The sequence below is a fragment of the Salvelinus alpinus genome, chromosome 2, assembly GCF_045679555.1.
Source record: "Salvelinus alpinus chromosome 2, SLU_Salpinus.1, whole genome shotgun sequence".
Classification (NCBI taxonomy): Eukaryota; Metazoa; Chordata; class Actinopteri; order Salmoniformes; family Salmonidae; genus Salvelinus; species Salvelinus alpinus.
In genome coordinates, this window is record NC_092087.1 from 101,761,720 (window position 1) to 101,779,336 (window position 17,617).

The 17,617-nt window shown below is 41.7% G+C and overlaps 2 protein-coding genes across 4 annotated transcripts in view; both read left to right on the forward strand.

Annotated features, from left to right (window-relative positions):
• LOC139546522 (zinc finger protein ZFP2-like) overlaps positions 1-17,617 on the forward strand; it is a 415,728-nt gene that overhangs the window by 284,462 nt on the left and 113,649 nt on the right. The window lies entirely within an intron of this gene.
• LOC139546924 (zinc finger protein 135-like) lies at positions 7,280-17,401 on the forward strand. Its single transcript, XM_071355884.1, has 2 exons — positions 7,280-7,471; positions 15,253-17,401. Exons 1-2 carry the CDS (start codon positions 7,366-7,368, stop codon positions 16,605-16,607), a joined length of 1,461 nt encoding a protein of 486 aa, XP_071211985.1. The 5' UTR covers positions 7,280-7,365; the 3' UTR covers positions 16,608-17,401.

Below are 17,617 nucleotides of genomic sequence, written 5' to 3' on the forward strand. Positions count from 1 at the left end.
ATAGGTAAGGCTGTCCAATATGAATGTTCAATACCCACAATAGGTTGATCGGTAGCCAGTTAGCTAGCTGCTACAGTCCAATATGAATGTTCAATACACACACTAGGTTGATCGGTAGCCAGTTAGCTAGCTGCTACAGTCCAATATGAATGTTCAATACACACAATAGGTTGATCGGTAGCCAGTTAGCTGTGCTGCTACAGTCCAATATGAATGTTCAATACACACAATAGGTTAATCGGTAGCCAGATAGCTAGCTGCTACAGTCCAATATGAATGTTCAATACACACAATAGGTTGATCAGTAGCCAGTTAGCTAGCTGCTACAGTCCAATATGAATGTTCAATACACACAATAGGTTGGTTATGGAGGTGATGTACCACAGTCAAAGTCCTGCAATAAGAGCTAAGATGCTAATATTTGTGTAAACTATACATAGTTGTGTTCTGTGGTTGTTACTGAGGTGGCTGATATCCCATTTATGGGGTCACTCCACAGTTAAGGCTGTACAGTGACTATACAAAGTCTACACTCTACACTTTGTGTTAGTAGCTGATGACAGAAGTGACAGCCTGGACACACATCAAAGTTTGACACCGTCAGTGTTGTTGAGCAGAGAATCAACCAGATTGATTCACAGTCAGTGTTGTTGAGCAGAGAATCAACCAGATTGATTCACAGTCAGTGTTGTTGAGCAGAGAATCAACCAGATTGATTCACAGTCAGTGTTGTTGAGCAGAGAATCAACCAGATTGATTCACAGTCAGTGTTGTTGAGCAGAGAATCAACCAGAGAATCAACCAGGTTGTCCATGTTGAAGTTATTCAGGTGCAAAATACATTTTATTTGTTTAATTCTGTTTTATTAAATTAGAAAATGTACTCTGAAAGAGAACAAGCACATCTGTGAGCGTTATGCATTATAACATCGATTGACTAAATGATGACGTTGACAGCTTTGTAGTAAAACCATTCCAATTCAATTCCAGTCAATTCAGAAAGTAAACCAAATTCCACATTTTCCTCATTGAAAACCATAGAAGAGAATTTGAATTTTCAGTTTACTTCCTGAATTTACTGGAATATTCAAAAATTGATTAAATTGGGAGGTTTTCCTTATGAATCTGCACAACAACACCCTATAATGACGAAGCAAAAACAGGATTTTAGAAATGTTTGCAAATGCATTTTAAAAATAAAACTGAAATATCACATTTAAATAAGTATTCAGAACCTTTACTCAGTACTTTGTTGAAGCACCTTTGGCAGCGATTACAGCCTCAAGCCGCCTTGGGTATGGAGTTTCTCCCATTCTTCTCTGCAGATCCTCTCAGATCTGTCAGGTTGGATGGGGAGCGTCGCTGCGCAGCTATTTTCAGGATTTCTTCAGAGTTGTTCGATCGGGTTTAAATCCGGGCTCTGGCTGGGCCATTCAAGGACATTCAGAGACTTTTCCCAAAGCCACTTCTATGTTTTTCTACTGTGTGCTTAGGGTTGTTTTCCTGTTGGAAGGTGAACCTTTGCCCCAGTCTGGGGTCCTGAGTGCTCTTGAGCAGGTTTTCATCAATTATCTCTCTGTACTTTGCTCCGTTCATCTTTCCCTCGATCCTGACTAGTCTCCCAGTCCCTGCTACTGAGAAGTGGCTTCCGTCTGGCCACTCTACCAAAAAGGCCAAATTGGTGGAGTGGTGCAGAGATGGTTGTCCTTCTGGAAGGTTCTCCAATCTCCACAGAGGAACTCTTGAGCCCTGTCAGAGGGACCATTGGATTCTTGGTAACCTCCCTGGCCAAGGCCCTTCTCCCCCAATTGTTCAGTTTGGCCGGGCGGCCAGCAATAGGAAGAGTCTTGGTGGTTCCAAACTTTCCATTTATTAAGAATGATGGCGGCCACTGTGTTCTTTGGGACCTTCAATGCTGCAGAAATGCCTTGGTCCACTTCCCCAGATCTGTGCCGTGAAACAATCCTGTCTCGAAAAGAATATATCACATCAAATGTAGGCTACTTAAAGTTCATTAGAGAACAGGCATACTGCTTGTACACTTGTCTCATGTTTTTCTACAAAAATATAATTGTGCTTTTGGTCATTAAGCCTCATTAAATCAAACTGTATAAAGCTGTATGTTTTTTATTTCAACACCTGCTCCTAAGCTGTACCTCAGTATATTACTGGTACCCCTGTATATAGCCTCCACATTGACTCTGTACTGGTACCCCCTGTATATAGCCTCCACATTGACTCTGTACTGGTACCCCCTGTATATAGCCTCCACATTGACTCTGTACTGGTACCTCCTGTACATAGCCTCCACATTGACTGTACTGGTACCTCCTGTATATAGCCTCCACATTAACTCTGTACTGGTACCCCCTGTATATAGCCTCCACATTGACTCTGTACTGGTACCCCCTGTATATAGCCTCCACATTGACTCTGTACCGGTACCCCCTGTATATAGCCTCCACGTTGACTCTGTACCGGTACCCCCTGTATATAGCCTCCACACTGACTCTGTACCGGTACCTCCTGTATATAGCCTCCACATTGACTCTGTACCAGTACCTCCTGTATATAGCCTCCACATTGACTCTGTACTGGTACCCCCTGTATATAGCCTCTATATTGACTCTGTACCGGTACCCCCTGTATATAGCCTCCACGTTGACTCTGTACAGGTACCCTCTGTATTTAGCCTCCACATTGACTCTGTACTGGTACCCCCTGTATATAGCCTCCACGTTGACTCTGTACTGGTACCCCTTGTATATAGTCTCCACATTGACTCTGTACCGGTACCCCCTGTATATAGCCTCCACATTGACTCTGTACCGTTATCCCCTATATATAGCCTCCACATTGACTCTGTACTGGTACCTCCTGTATATAGCCTCCACATTGACTCTGTACCGGTACCCCCTGTATATAGCCTCCACATTGACTCTGTACTGGTACCCCATGTATATAGCCTCCACATTAACTCTGTACTGGTACCCCCTGTATATAGCCTCAACATTGACTCTGTACTGGTACCCCCTGTATATAGCCTCCACATTGACTCTGTACTGGTATCCCCTGTATATAGCCTCCACATTGACTCTGTACCGGTACCCCCTGTATATAGCTCCACATTAACTCTGTACTGGTACCCCATGTATATAGCCTCCACATTGACTCTGTACCGCTACCCCCTGTATATAGCCTCCACATTGACTCTGTACCGGTACCCCCTGTATATAGCCTCCACATTGACTCTGTACCGGTACCCCCTCTATATAGCCTCCACATTGACTCTGTACTGGTACCCCCTGTATATAGCCTCCACATTGACTCTGTACTGGTACCCCCTGTATATAGCTTCCACATTGACTCTGTACTGGTACCCCCTGTATATAGCCTCCACATTGACTCTGTACTGGTACCCCCTGTATATAGCCTCCACATTAACTATGTACTGGTACCCCATGTATATAGCCTCCACATTAACTCTGTACTGGTACCCCCTGTATATAGCCTCCACATTAACTCTGTACTGGTACCCTCTGTATATAGCCTCCACATTAACTCTGTACTGGTACCCTCTGTATATAGCCTCCACATTGACTCTGTACAGGTACCTCCTGTATTCTTTATTGTGTTACTTTTTTTTCTTTCGTTTATTTACTAAATATTTTCTTAACTCTTATTTTACTTAAATCTGCATTGTTGGTTAAGGGCTTGTAAGTAAGCAATTCACAGTAAGGTTGTATTCAGCATTTCATGGTAAGGTCTACTACACCTGTTGTAATCAGCGCATGTGGCAAATAACAATTTATTTGAACTAAATATGGAGTATGTCAGTTTCAGTTTAGATGTAATTATATTTAGTATACTTTTATCACCAAATAATAATTGATTAAAACATACTACTTTGCATCCTCCTCTGGTTACATTGACTTCAATACAAAACCTAGGAGGATCCTCAAGGCTTCCATAGACTTATTATTATTATGACAACTTCCGGAGGACGTCCTCCAACCTATCAGAGCTCTTGCAGCATGAACTGACATGATGTCCAACCAATGAAAGGATCAGAGAATGAATCTAGTACTGAAAGCATAAGCTACAGCTAGCTAGCACTGCAGTGCATAACATGTGGTGAGTAGTTGACTCAAAGAGAGAGAAAAAGACAATAGTTGAACAGTTTTGAACAAATTATTTTATTCCAAAATGAAGGAGAAGCGAGAGAGAGATATTTCGTCACTTATTTTACACTTTCAGTTTCACTTACTTAGCTAGCAAATGCAGCTATCTAGTTTAGCCTACTCAAACACTTGGCTCAAACAAAGGGATGCTATGTTAGCTAGCTGGCTATGACTATCCAACACAACACTGGAACTCTTCCAAGTCAAGGTAAGCTTTTGGTTTTACTAATTTATTGCCACTGGGACCCGCCAATGTAAGTGCTAAACTGCTTACTGACTGTACACTGTAATGTTACTGCATGATTGTAGCAGGTTTACTAACGCGTTAGTTCTATTAGCTATGTTGACTATGACATTACTTTAGCTAATATGGTGACAAGGATGTAGGATGTGTGTAGCAGTTATGGTATGGTTTGACTTGGAAAGGTTTTTTCGCCTGGTCACACACAGCTGATGTGTTGTGCATTGAAGTCCAGAAGCAAAGGGAAAAGGTGAGAGGAGGAGAGAAGGAATACAACGTGGCTGTTATGAAAGTGAACTGTGTTTATGCATGATTAGGGGTGTATTCATTCCGCCGATTCTGTTGACAAATGTTTCTTAAACGGAACAAAACCAGGATAAACATACCTGAATTTGTCCAGTAATATCTCTATTTCAGCTAGATGCAGGCGAGAGTGTGCAAGGCGATATTGAATGTGTCACTGTCTGTCACCGCAAAATTCGCTCTCGACCTGTGTGTCCTACATTCTAAACTTTCATTCATAGGCTAGGTTGCTACCTCATGGGCCGCGGCTTTTGTGGAGTGATGGGTAACCATGCTTCGAGGGTGACTGTTGTTGATGTGTGCAGAGGGTCCCTGGTTCGCGCCCGGGTATGGGCGATGGGACGGTCTAAAGTTATACTGTTCACCTTCTCTATCTTAGCTAGATGCAGGCGAGAGTGAGCAAGCCGATATTGAGTGTGTCTGTCCATGTGTCACTGCAAAGATTTAGGCTAGGTTGCTACCTCATGATGGGTATAGGGACAATTAGAGTATCATGTAGTAGCCTAAACCTATTGCTGTTACATTGAACAGGGTGAGTGAAATATGAATGACAGTCATCCAATATGCTGTAATAGAATTAAGGCCATGCTCATGAAAAAAACCAATCGTCCTGCCTCATCTTAAACGGCACTGACCACCACTGTTTGGGTGGTGGACCATTCTTGGTAAACCTGGGAAACTGTTGAGCTGAAAAACCCAGCAGCGTTGCAGTTCTTGACACAAACTGATGCGCCTGGCACCTACTACAATACCCCGTTCAAAGACACTTAAATATTTTGTCTTCCACATTCACTCTCTAAATGGCACACATGCACAATCCATGTATCATGTCTCAAGGCTTAAAAATCCTTATTTAACCTGTTTCCCCCTTCATCTACACGGATTGAAGTGGATTTAACTAGTGACATCAGTAAGGGATCATAGCTTTAGCCTGGATTCACCTGGTCAGTCTAAGTCATGGAAGGAGCAGGTGTTCTTAATGTTTTGTAGACTCAGTGTATAGCACGACAGATAATCAAGTGCTATTTGCATGTGATGCATTTGCTCTGTTGTTTACAGGATGATTTGTATCTTATAGAGCGTGGCTTTAAGGGAATAGTATGGTCACATCTAGATAAAAACGAATGTGAAAAATAAACAGAGAAAATGTGTATTAACACACTACCTATTCATATAAGTATTTATTCATCATCTACATATTCATATTGAGCTTCTCCGTCTGTGTGCAGGAACGTATTATTTGGAAGAGAAAATATATCAGCTTATTGTTAAATTATTATGACGTTCTTTCCAATACAAAAAGTGTAGTAACTGTTGTTGCCAAACTGCGTTACCCACTCCAGTCAGCAGATGGCGAGGTGCGTCTTTCAGGTGATGCTTCTTGCGTGACGTGTCATTTTCTGGACCGGACGCTTCTTCAGGAACAACAACGCGGATACTCTTTCAACCACCTCGGTAGCTTGCTAGCCAACATAAAACTGAAAGGTTTACGTTTTAGACCATGTTTGTGTACATTAGCTAATCCCAGTGTTTTAAACAAATTTCGGTTGACGTATCAACTGCTTAACTTTAACCTAATTTGCTTGTTCAATTTGCAAACTTGTTAAAGATTGATTCTGAGCCTAGCACTAGGCTAGTCGCTAATGCTACCTAGCTAGCTAGCTAACATCCCTGACCATGAGCTCACCAAACTACTCCTCCCTTGCTAATGAAGAGGGGGTCTGCTGTATGGAGAAAGAACCTTTCAGAATGAAAAAGGAGGAAGAGGAGGCTGTTATAGTGAAAGAAGAGAAAGAACCTTTTAGAGAGGAAGAGGATGCTATCTCAATAAAGGTGAAGGAGGAAGACGTTTTGGGAGTGAAAGAGGAGGAGACAGAAGATCCGATTAACACCAGTGAGTACTGTCTTAAAAACAGGGGCACAAACTATGCAGTTGTTGAACTGTGGGGGCGTTCTACTGAAGTTCTATACTTGAATATGTTGTTCAGTACTGTATAAATTGTTAAAGGTTCGATCTGCCATTGGTACATTTTTTGTTGGGACTTTTCAATTAGATGTATTGAATTCTCCATGTGGTCTATATTAAAGTTCCCCTCATCTAATATAACAGGCTTTTAAAATTCAATATTGGTGCATATTTTCTACTTAAAATATCAAAGGGACGCAAAAGTCACCCATTTTGTGGAACGACCCTTTTACATTTGCATCACAAACAACATTTTAGGAAATCATGATGAAAGTGGCCATTTTAGACATATTCATGCCTCTTGTAAGACTCTAAGATTGCAATAGATGGTCATAAGTTTACCATCTGTTTGATGTCCTCGTTCACACAGGAGAGAGACATGACTATCGTGGATCCTCTGGGGAGCCTCAACAACATCCTGATGCTGACGAGGCAGAGAAGAGTCTCTCCAGATCAGAACACCAGATGGTACAGCTTGGTCTGGTCTAACATACAGCTTGCTCTATCGGGGTCTGGGCTGGGCTTCTGTAAAACACTTTGTGACAACAGTGACATAAGCATCCATAATGATATGTGTCTGTGTCCCCTCTTTATGATTACCAGGACAACGCTAGCCCTTCCTCCCTCCCGGAGTCCCCGTGTCTTACCTCTCCCGGTAGCACCTTACTGCTGGGTATGAAGAGGTTGTCTGTGCTGCTGGTGGACTGCAGGAAAACAACGGGGCTGAGTGGAACTGTGAGAGGAGGAGGAGAGAAGAAAGGATCAGATTTGACTCATCAAAGTAAGTTCTGTAGTTCAGTTTGAACAAATAAATAGATCTGCCCACTGGTATCTGTTACCAGGACAACCAGCAGAGGTCTGTTAGTCGACAGGATGATAGACTGGTATCTGTTACCAGGACAACCAGCAGAGTTCTGTTAGTCGACAGGATGATAGACTGGTATCTGTTACCAGGACAACCAGCAGAGTTCTGTTAGTTGACAGGAAGATAGACTGGTATCTGTTACCAGGACAACCAGCAGAGGTCTGTTAGTTGACAGGAAGATAGACTGGTATCTGTTACCAGGACAACCAGCAGAGTTCTGTTAGTTGACAGGAAGATAGACTGGTGGATATGGATGTTATGAATATCATAACACTGAAAAAGGATTCTGCCAATGAAAAGAGAGAAACCAATAGATCATATAAAACCTTGATGAAAGTTAGCTTTGGAGAGAAAGTTTCAATGATCCGTTGTAAGGTGCTTGTTTTACAAAGACTTTATCTTAAAACATTATGGATGTTACATTGCCTGTCCCAGTCAACCCCCCTATCTTTACAAGACTGTAGAACAGGCAAACTAAACTCCAGACACTGTTAATGAATTAACTAATACTGGAGGAAAGCTGTGATCAGGCTGCCCACTCAAGAGAAAGCTTTGAACTATAACCAGTGCCGTCAACCTTGTTCAGGTTATCAGTCAACCTACCATACAAACAGTAGAGGAATGAAATCATCAACATATTTTGGTCATATCTTTACTAATGCTGCAGAAATGTGTTTTAAAGCAGTATCCAGATCCATCAGATGTAGTGATCACAATATAGTAGCCATGTCTAGGAAAACCACAGTTCCAAAAGGCTGGGCCTACTGTTCTATAAAAGAGGTCATACAATTGTTTGTAGTGATTCCTATGTTGTTGATGTTGTTAGGTTATTTTTTTTCACAGTAAATAACTCACGGACACTAGAGAAGCTTTAACCAAGTTTAATTATTCCCAAAGGTTATGTCCATCTGTAATTCAGACAACCCAACATTTGTTCCATCCAGAAATACAGTGGGGCAAAAATGTATTTAGTCAGCCACCAATTGTGCAAGTTCTCCCACTTAAAAAGATGAGAGGTCTGTAATTTTCAAGCTGTAATTCTGTACAGCTGTAATTCAGACAACCCAACATTTGTTCCATCCAGATATATATCTCACTTAAGACACTCATCCTTCTCTCCAATCCTTACATCTTATGGTTCCACAGGAAGAGAGTAAAGAGGGTAACAGGATACCACACCTTTATCTCCCTGATGAGAATCTGTCCTGACCTCAACCCCTCCTTCATCTAATCCACAGATGGCTGTAAAAACTGTTAAATCCACGTGGATTGATGAGGAATTTAAAAATGGTATTTACATTTACATTTAAGTCATTTAGCAGACGCTCTTATCCAGAGCGACTTACAAATTGGTGCATTTACCTTATGATATCCAGTGGAACAGCCACTTTACAATAGTGCATCTAAATCTTTTAAGGGGGGGGGGGGGGGGGGTTAGAAGGATTACTTTATCCTATCCTAGGTATTCCTTAAAGAGGTGGGGTTTCAGGTGTCTCCGGAAGGTGGTGATTGACTCCGCTGACCTGGCGTCGTGAGGGAGTTTGTTCCACCATTGGGGTGCCAGAGCAGCGAACAGTTTTGACTGGGCTGAGCGGGAACTGTACTTCCTCAGAGGTAGGGAGGCGAGCAGGCCAGAGGTGGATGAACGCAGTGCCCTTGTTTGGGTGTAGGGCCTGATCAGAGCCTGAAGGTACGGAGGTGCCGTTCCCCTCACAGCTCCGTAGGCAAGCACCATGGTCTTGTAGCGGATGCGAGCTTCAACTGGAAGCCAGTGGAGAGAGCGGAGGAGCGGGGTGACGTGAGAGAACTTGGGAAGGTTGAACACCAGACGGGCTGCGGCGTTCTGGATGAGTTGTAGGGGTTTAATGGCACAGGCAGGGAGCCCAGCCAAAAGCGAGTTGCAGTAATCCAGACGGGAGATGACAAGTGCCTGGATTAGGACCTGCGCCGCTTCCTGTGTGAGGCAGGGTCGTACTCTGCGAATGTTGTAGAGCATGAACCTACAGGAACGGGCCACCGCCTTGATGTTAGTTGAGAACGACAGGGTGTTGTCCCGGATCACGCCAAGGTTCTTAGCGCTCTGGGAGGAGGACACAATGGAGTTGTCGGTATGATGAAGAGGGAGGCAAAAGAGATGGCAAATAGGTCTGGCTGTATAACTGATTGGCAAACGTATTGCAAATTGAGAAATCATGTGACTAAACTGAATAAAAAGAAGAAACTACACTATGAAACAAAGATAAATGACATGAAGAATGATTTTAAAAAGCTTTGGAGCACCTTAAATGAAATTTTGGGCAAAAAAATCAACAATGACATGTCACTGGTGTCTGAGAACGTGGATGGAAAATGATTGAGGATAATAGCGGCTGATATTTCCACTTCTATTCGCATTATCTTCAATTTAAGCCTACTAGAAAGTGTGTTCCCTCAGGCTTGGAGGGAAGCTAAAGTCATTCCACTACCCAAGAATAGTAAAGCTCCCTTTACTGGCTTAAATAGCCGACCAATCAACCTGTTACCAACCCTTACATTTAAAAAAATAAATGCTGTTTGGCCAGATACAATGCTATTTTACAGTAAACAAATTGAGACTTTCAGCTTATAAGGAAGTTCGTTCAACAAGCACAGCACTTACAAATGACTGATTGGCTGAGAGAAATTGATGACAAAAGTATTGTTGGGGCTGTTTTGTTAGACCTCAGTGCGGCTTTTGACAGTATCGATCATAGTCTGCTGCTGAAAAAAACGTATGGCTTTACACCCCCTGCTATATTGTGGATAAATACATTTAAATAAATGTAAACTTTATTTAACTAGGCAAGTCAGTTAAGAACAAATACATTTTTTCAATGACGGCCTAGGACTGCCTTGTTCAGGGACAGAACGACAGAGTTTTACCTTGTCAGCTTGGGGATTCGATCCAGCAATGTTTCGGTTACTGGCCTACCGCTCTAACCACTAGGCTACCTGCCGCCCCAGGGCTACCTGTCTAACAGAACACAGTGTTCTTTTAATGGAAGCCTGTACAACAAAATCAAGGTAGAATCAGGAATTCCCCAGGGCAGCTGTTTGGCACCTTCTTTTTCCCAATCTTTACCAAGAACATGCCAATGACATTTGAGTTAAGCCAGTGTGTCTATGTATGCGGATGACTCAACACTGTACACGTCAGCTACCACAGCAACTGAAATGACTGCAACACTTAACATAGAGCTGCAGTTAGTTTCAGAATGGGTGGCAAAGAATTAGTTAGTCCTAAATATTTCAGATGACCTTAAGTTACATGTTCTAATATGCTAATTCTGTAGCGGTATTGTTAGAGAGGGGTAAAGATAAAGATTTTGTTGGGGCGCCAGGCAGGTATTAACCCTAGTTATTAAAGTTAGTTATTACCTATTATAACATTATTATCATAAATATGATTAAAACCGAAAGGATGAGAGTAGAATAGATAGAGTAGCGCTTCCAGACACATTCTAAACATGATGGAGTCTTAAAGGAGGACTGTAGCATCTAATGATGAAACATTATGGAGTCTTAAAGGAGGACTGTAGCATCTAATGATGACACATGGAGTATTAAAGGAGGGCTGTAGCATGGAGTCTTAAAGGAGGACTGTAGCATCATGAGGTAGTCACCTGAAATGCATTTCAATTAACATGTGTGCCTTTTTAGAAGTTAAGTTGTGGAATTTCTTTCCTTAAAACCTGTTTAGGATAGGGGGCAGTATTTCCACGTCCGGATGAAAAGCGTGTCCAAAGTAAACTGCCTGCTACTCAGGCCCAGAAGCTAGGATATGCATATAATTGGTAGATTTGGATAGAAAACACTCAAAAGTTTCTAAAACTGTTAAAATAATGTCTGTGAGTATAACAGAACTGAAATGGCAGGTGAAACCCCGAGGACAAACCATCCAGGAGGAATTTTTTGTTGTTGAGGTGACTCTGTTTTCAAATGGCTTTGTGTGGCACTTTTCTGTGGCACTTGGTTGCAGTTCCTATTGCTTCCACTAGATGTCAACAGTCTTTAGAAATTGGTTGATGTTTTTCTTTAGAGAAATGAAGAAGTACGGCTATTCAGAACGAGGGTCCAGCCTAGTGCTCTCTAATGTTTTGATCCGCGCTCCAGGTCACACGCTTCACGTTGTTTTTATCCTGTATTGAACACAGTTTATCCCGTCTTAAATTTTCTCGATTATTTACATTTTAAAATACCTAAAGTTCGATTAGGAAAGTTGTTTGAAATGTTTGGACAGCGTTTACAGGTAACTTAACTTATTAGATATTTGTAGTCATGCTGGGTGAGTTGGAACCGGTGTTTTTTTTTATCAAACGCGCCAAATAAATGGACATTTTGGAGATATAACGACGGAATTAATTGAACAAAAGGACCATTTGTGATGTTTATGGGACATATTGGAGTGCCAACAGAAGAAGCTCTTCAAACTTAAGGCACAAATTATATAGTTATTTCTGAGTTTTGTATCGCACCTGGCGGGTTGAAATATGATTGTCATGTGTTTGTTTGATGGGGTGCTGTCCTCAGATAATCGCATGGTTTGCTTTTGCCGTAAAGCCTTTTTGAAATCTGACACGGTGGCTAGATTAACAAGAAGTTAAGCTTTAATTTGGTGTATTGCACTTGTGAATAAAAAATATTTTGTGCTCTGCAATTTCACCGGATGTTGTCAAAACGTTCCGCTAGCGGAACCCCTAGCCATAACATTTACATTTACATTTAAGTCATTTAGCAGACGCTCTTATCCAGAGCGACTTACAAATTGGTGCATTCACCTTATGATATCCAGTGGACCAACCACTTTACAATAATGCATCTAACTCTTTTAAAACCTCTTGACACTACAGGGGGTGCTGTTTCAACTTCGACATTTAGCGTTCCCAAATTAAACTGCCTCGTACTCAATTCTTGCTCGTACAATATGCATATTATTATTACTATTGGATAGAAAACACTCTCTAGTTTCTAAAACCGTTTGAATTATTTCTCTGAGTGAAACAGAACTCGTTTGGCAGCGAAATTCCTGATAGGTACTGCAAAATCTGAAAATGTTGACTCTGTTCTAGGATCAGTTTAAAACTCTGTATGCATCCTATGGGTCGTCATGAACTGCACCCGCCTTCACCTGGATGTCAGTAACCAATGAGAAGTGGAATGGAGCTTCTACGTAGATCTCAGAGCTTATAAAACCCCATGGCATGCAGTGTCCGCTCTTTTCGACTTTCTTCAAGACGCAGAGGACATCAGAATGGCATGCTCAAACGCTCTCGTTTTAGGCCTTATGTATATCCGTCTGTGATTTAATTCAATATAAGTGTTAGAAACATCATAACGAAGTTATTTTAAACCGAGTTATATCAGTTTATGCGAGTATATTGCTATTTTCGGTATTTCCTTAGTATTGCGCTTTGAGGTTTGGGCATGTCTGTGCGACATAGCTATTGTTAGCTGCTAATTCCAAAGGTGAAGAGGACGTTTTAGGACCGTGCAACGATTCTTTTGGACAAAGGACATCTTGCCCAAGATTCTGATGGAAGCTCGTCCAAAAGTAAGAGATATTTGTGATGTTATTCCGTATTTATGTGGAAAAATGTAAAAGTGTATGGTCGCCATTTTTGCAGGCACTGGTCTGGCTGTAACGCACACTGTATGTCTAGTAACGTTAATTTTAAAAATCTAACACAGCAATTGCATTAAGAACTAATTTATCTTTCATTAGCTGTCCAACTTGTATTTTTTAGTCAAGTTTATGAATAGTTTTCGATTAGAATAGGTGCTTCACCAAGATGGCGCCGGACAGATTCCTCTAAGTTTTGGCCAATAATTCTCATTGTATAACCACGATTTGTGCCGCTAAATATGCACATTTTCGAACAAACTCTATATGCATTGTGTAATATGATGTTATAGGACTGTCATCTGAAGAATTCTGAGAAGGTTAGTGAAAAAATGTATATCTTTTGGTGACTTATACTAATCGCTATGTTTTTGCTTGAATCAATGCTGTTGTGATGTTTGCTATTGTGGTAAGCTAATATAACGTTATATTGTGTTTTCGCTGTAAAACACTTAGAAAATCTGAAATATTGTCTGGATTCACAAGATCTGTGTCTCATCTGCTGTACGCTGTGTATTTTTAAGAAATGTTTTATGATGAGTAATTAGGTAATACACGTTGCTCTCTGTAGTTATTCTAGTCGCTTTTGTTGAGTTTTGTGATAGTGGCTGCAATGGTAAACTATGATTTATACCTGAAATATGCACATTTTTCTAACAAAACATATGCTATACAATAAATATGTTATCAGACTGTCCTCTGATGAAGTTTTTTCTTGGTTAGTGGCTATTTATATATTTTTTGGTCGAATTTGTGATAGCTACTGATGGAGTAAAAACTGGTGGAGTAAAAAAATGGTGTCTTTTGCTAACGTGGTTAGCTAATAGATTTACATATTGTGTCTTCCCTGTAAAACATTTAAAAAATCAGAAATGATGGCTGGATTCACAAGATGTGTATCTTTCATCTGGTGTCTTGGACTTGTGATTTAATGATATTTAGATGCTAGTATTTACTTGTGACGCTATGCTAGTCAGCTTTTTTACTGTGGGGGGTGCTCCCGGATCCGGGTTTGGGAGGAATTAGAGGTTAAGGGGGGGGGGGGGGGGTAGAAGGATTACTTTATCCTATCCTAGGTATTCCTTAAAGAGGTGGGGTTTCAGGTGTCTCCGGAAGGTGGTGATTGACTCCGCTGAACTGGCGTCGTGAGGGAGTTTGTTCCACCATTGGGGTGCCAGAGCAGCGAACAGTTTTGACTGGGCTGAGCGGGAACTGTACTTCCTCAGAGGTAGGGAGGCGAGCAGGCCAGAGGTGGATGAACGCAGTGCCCTTGTTTGGGTGTAGGGCCTGATCAGAGCCTGAAGGTACAGAGGTGCCGTTCCCCTCACAGCTCCGTAGGCAAGCACCATGGTCTTGTAACAGGTTTTAATGTGTTTGAGCCAATCAGTTGTGTTGTGACAAGGTAGGGGTGGTATACAGAAGATAGCCCTATTGGGTAAAAGACGAAGTCCATATTATGTCAAGAACAGCTCAAATAAGCAAAGAGAAACAACAGTCCATCATTACTTTAAGGACCATCACAGGAATGGAAAGCCCAGAGTTACTTCTGATGCATAAGTTCATTAGAGTTAGCAGCCTTAGAAATTGCAGCCCAAATAAACGCTTCACAAAGTTCAAGTGCTTTGTATCTTGTGCTTTGTATTTTCGACGTAAAAACAAGTTTTGGACTTCCACACAAAATTACTTCTTTAGTTTTTTTATGTTTAAGGAAGTGTGTAGGTCACATTCTGTATCATACAGCTATGAAAGTTATATATTTAGAACCACCTGCTTCTTTGGAATCTAGCGACGTCTGTGTCTTCAGTGTCTTCAGTGTCCTAGAACTGTCTATTTTTTTGTGTTCTGACTTGTAAAACAGGATGAATAAAATAAGTAATGTAAACATAGCAGTAATTGCCAGGAAGCTCTACATTTGTTTTAAAATCACACTAAGATTGTTAAAACTGGCCTCAGGTTATTGAGAGATCTGATTTAGGATTTACCCTCGTAGCAAGGTTGTTTTATCATGTGGAGGTTTCATTCGGGTCTCTATTTAAAAATAACACAGTGTCTTTGGCAGGAGAAAGACCAGACTCAGAGGAACCAGAGCCAGGGACGTCCGAACCAGCAAGACGACAACAGTGCTCCTACTTTAGAAAGGGTTGTAACCGGTTATGGAACCTGAAACAACACGAGAAAATACACACAAGGGAGAAGCCTTACCACTGCTCCCAGTGTGGAAAGAGTTTTAAGCTTTTAGGAACCCTTAAAGCCCACGAGAAAATACACACAGGGGAGAAGCCTTACCACTGCTCCCAGTGTGGAAAGAGTTTTAAGCTTTTAGGAACCCTTAAAGCTCATGAGAGAATACACACAGGGGAGAAGCCTTACCACTGCTCCCAGTGTGGAAAGAGTTTCAAACGGCCTTGTCGTCTGAAACAACACGAGAGAATACACACAGGGGAGAAGCCTTACCACTGCTCCCAGTGTGGAAAGTGTTCCAGCAGTTTAGGGGAGCTGAAACGACATGAGATAATACACACAGGGGAGAAGCCTTACCACTGCTCCCAGTGTGGAAAGAGTTTCAAACGGCCTTGTCATCTGAAACAACACGAGAGAATGCACACAGGGGAGAAGCCTTACCACTGCTCCCAGTGTGGAAAGAGTTTTAAGCTTTTAGGAACCCTTAAAGCTCATGAGAGAATACACACAGGGGAGAAGCCTTACCACTGCTCCCAGTGTGGAAAGAGTTTCAATCGGTCAGGGGACCTGAAACAACATGAGAGAATACACACAGGGGAGAAGCCTTACCACTGCTCCCAGTGTGGACAGTGTTTCAATCGGTCAGGGGAGCTGAAACGACATGAGAGAATACACACAGGGGAGAAGCCTTACCACTGCTCCCAGTGTGGAAAGAGTTTCAAACGGCCTTGTCAACTGAAACAACATGAGAGAATGCACACAGGGGAGAAGCCTTACCACTGCTCCCAGTGTGGAAAGTGTTTCAGCCAGAAAGGAGGCCTGACCCAACACGAGAGAATACACACAGGGGAGAAGCCTTACCACTGCTCCCAGTGTGGAAAGTGTTTCAGCCAGAAACGAGGCCTGACCCAACACGAGAGAATACACACAGGGGGGAAGCCTTACCACTGCTCCCAGTGTGGAGAGTGTTTCAAACAGCCAGAATGTCTGAAACGGCACGAGAGAATACACACAGGGGAGAAGCCTTACCACTGCTCCCTGTGTGGAAAGTGTTTCAGCCAGAAAGGAGGCCTGACCCAACACGAGAGAATACACACAGGGGAGAAGCCTTACCACTGCTCCCAGTGTGGAAATAGTTTTAAGGTGTTAGGAACCCTTAAAGCTCATGAGAGAATACACACAGGGCAGAAGCCTTACCACTCCTCCCAGGGTGCAAAGTTTTTGCCCATTTAGGAAGCCTGGAAGAACAAATGAGACTACACACAGAGGAGAAGGCTTAGAAATTGCTCAGACTGGGAAAACATTACTCATCACAGTCACTTGAACGTCATGAGAGAATCCACACAGAAGAGAAGAATTACTTGTATATTGATATTTCACATCTCATTGACTTAAAATTCTTCAGAGAACATACACAGTGCTCCCATTGTCTTATATTGTTGACTGATAATGTGTTTACTTGTTTTTACCGTATGAAATTAAATGGTACAAGGTATACTCAAACATATATTTGTTTGTTTTTATTAGAAAACATGAATTTAATATGGAGTATGTCAGTTTGAATATAAAGTAGATCAGATTCCATGTGTTTAAATGGTCCTTTTTAAAACTCTTTGTGTGTGTTTATCTGGGTGTGTCATTCCTACAGCACTACAGATAATACAGTGATATTTGGATGTGATGCATTTGTTCCATTGTTTACATTTGCATTGTTGGCCCACTGATGATTTAATGAAATTCAAATATTCAGACTGTAACGGAAAATGTTAATTGTATGTGTGTTCACATAACTGATTATGTGACTAACCTTGTGAAACTGTCCTATTATAATCTCCTGTTCTTGGGACCATCATTATGTGTTGCAAACCAGCTGAACCTGCGTCCTTGTATGATTAAAGTCCCTCCCAGGAACAGGAAACTATAAAGATATGTGCTCATCACCCAATGCTTCAGGAATTCAGACTGTCTACACTGCGCTGTGTAACTGTTATTCTCTCTGAGCTCAGAAATAAAGATTCTTGGTTTGACTTGGACTCCAGCAGATCCTTATTTTATAATATCCACCACAACTCACCCACGGATTGCTGTTTATTAGTCTCAATGAAGAGTTCTTTGTTTTACTTTCCTGAGGGCATTTACGAGCCTCCCACTGGTTGAATAAACGTTGTTACCCGAATGATGAGATCATTATTTTATTTGTCAAATGGCAACCAAGCATCAATCATCATGTCACCAGAATAAGA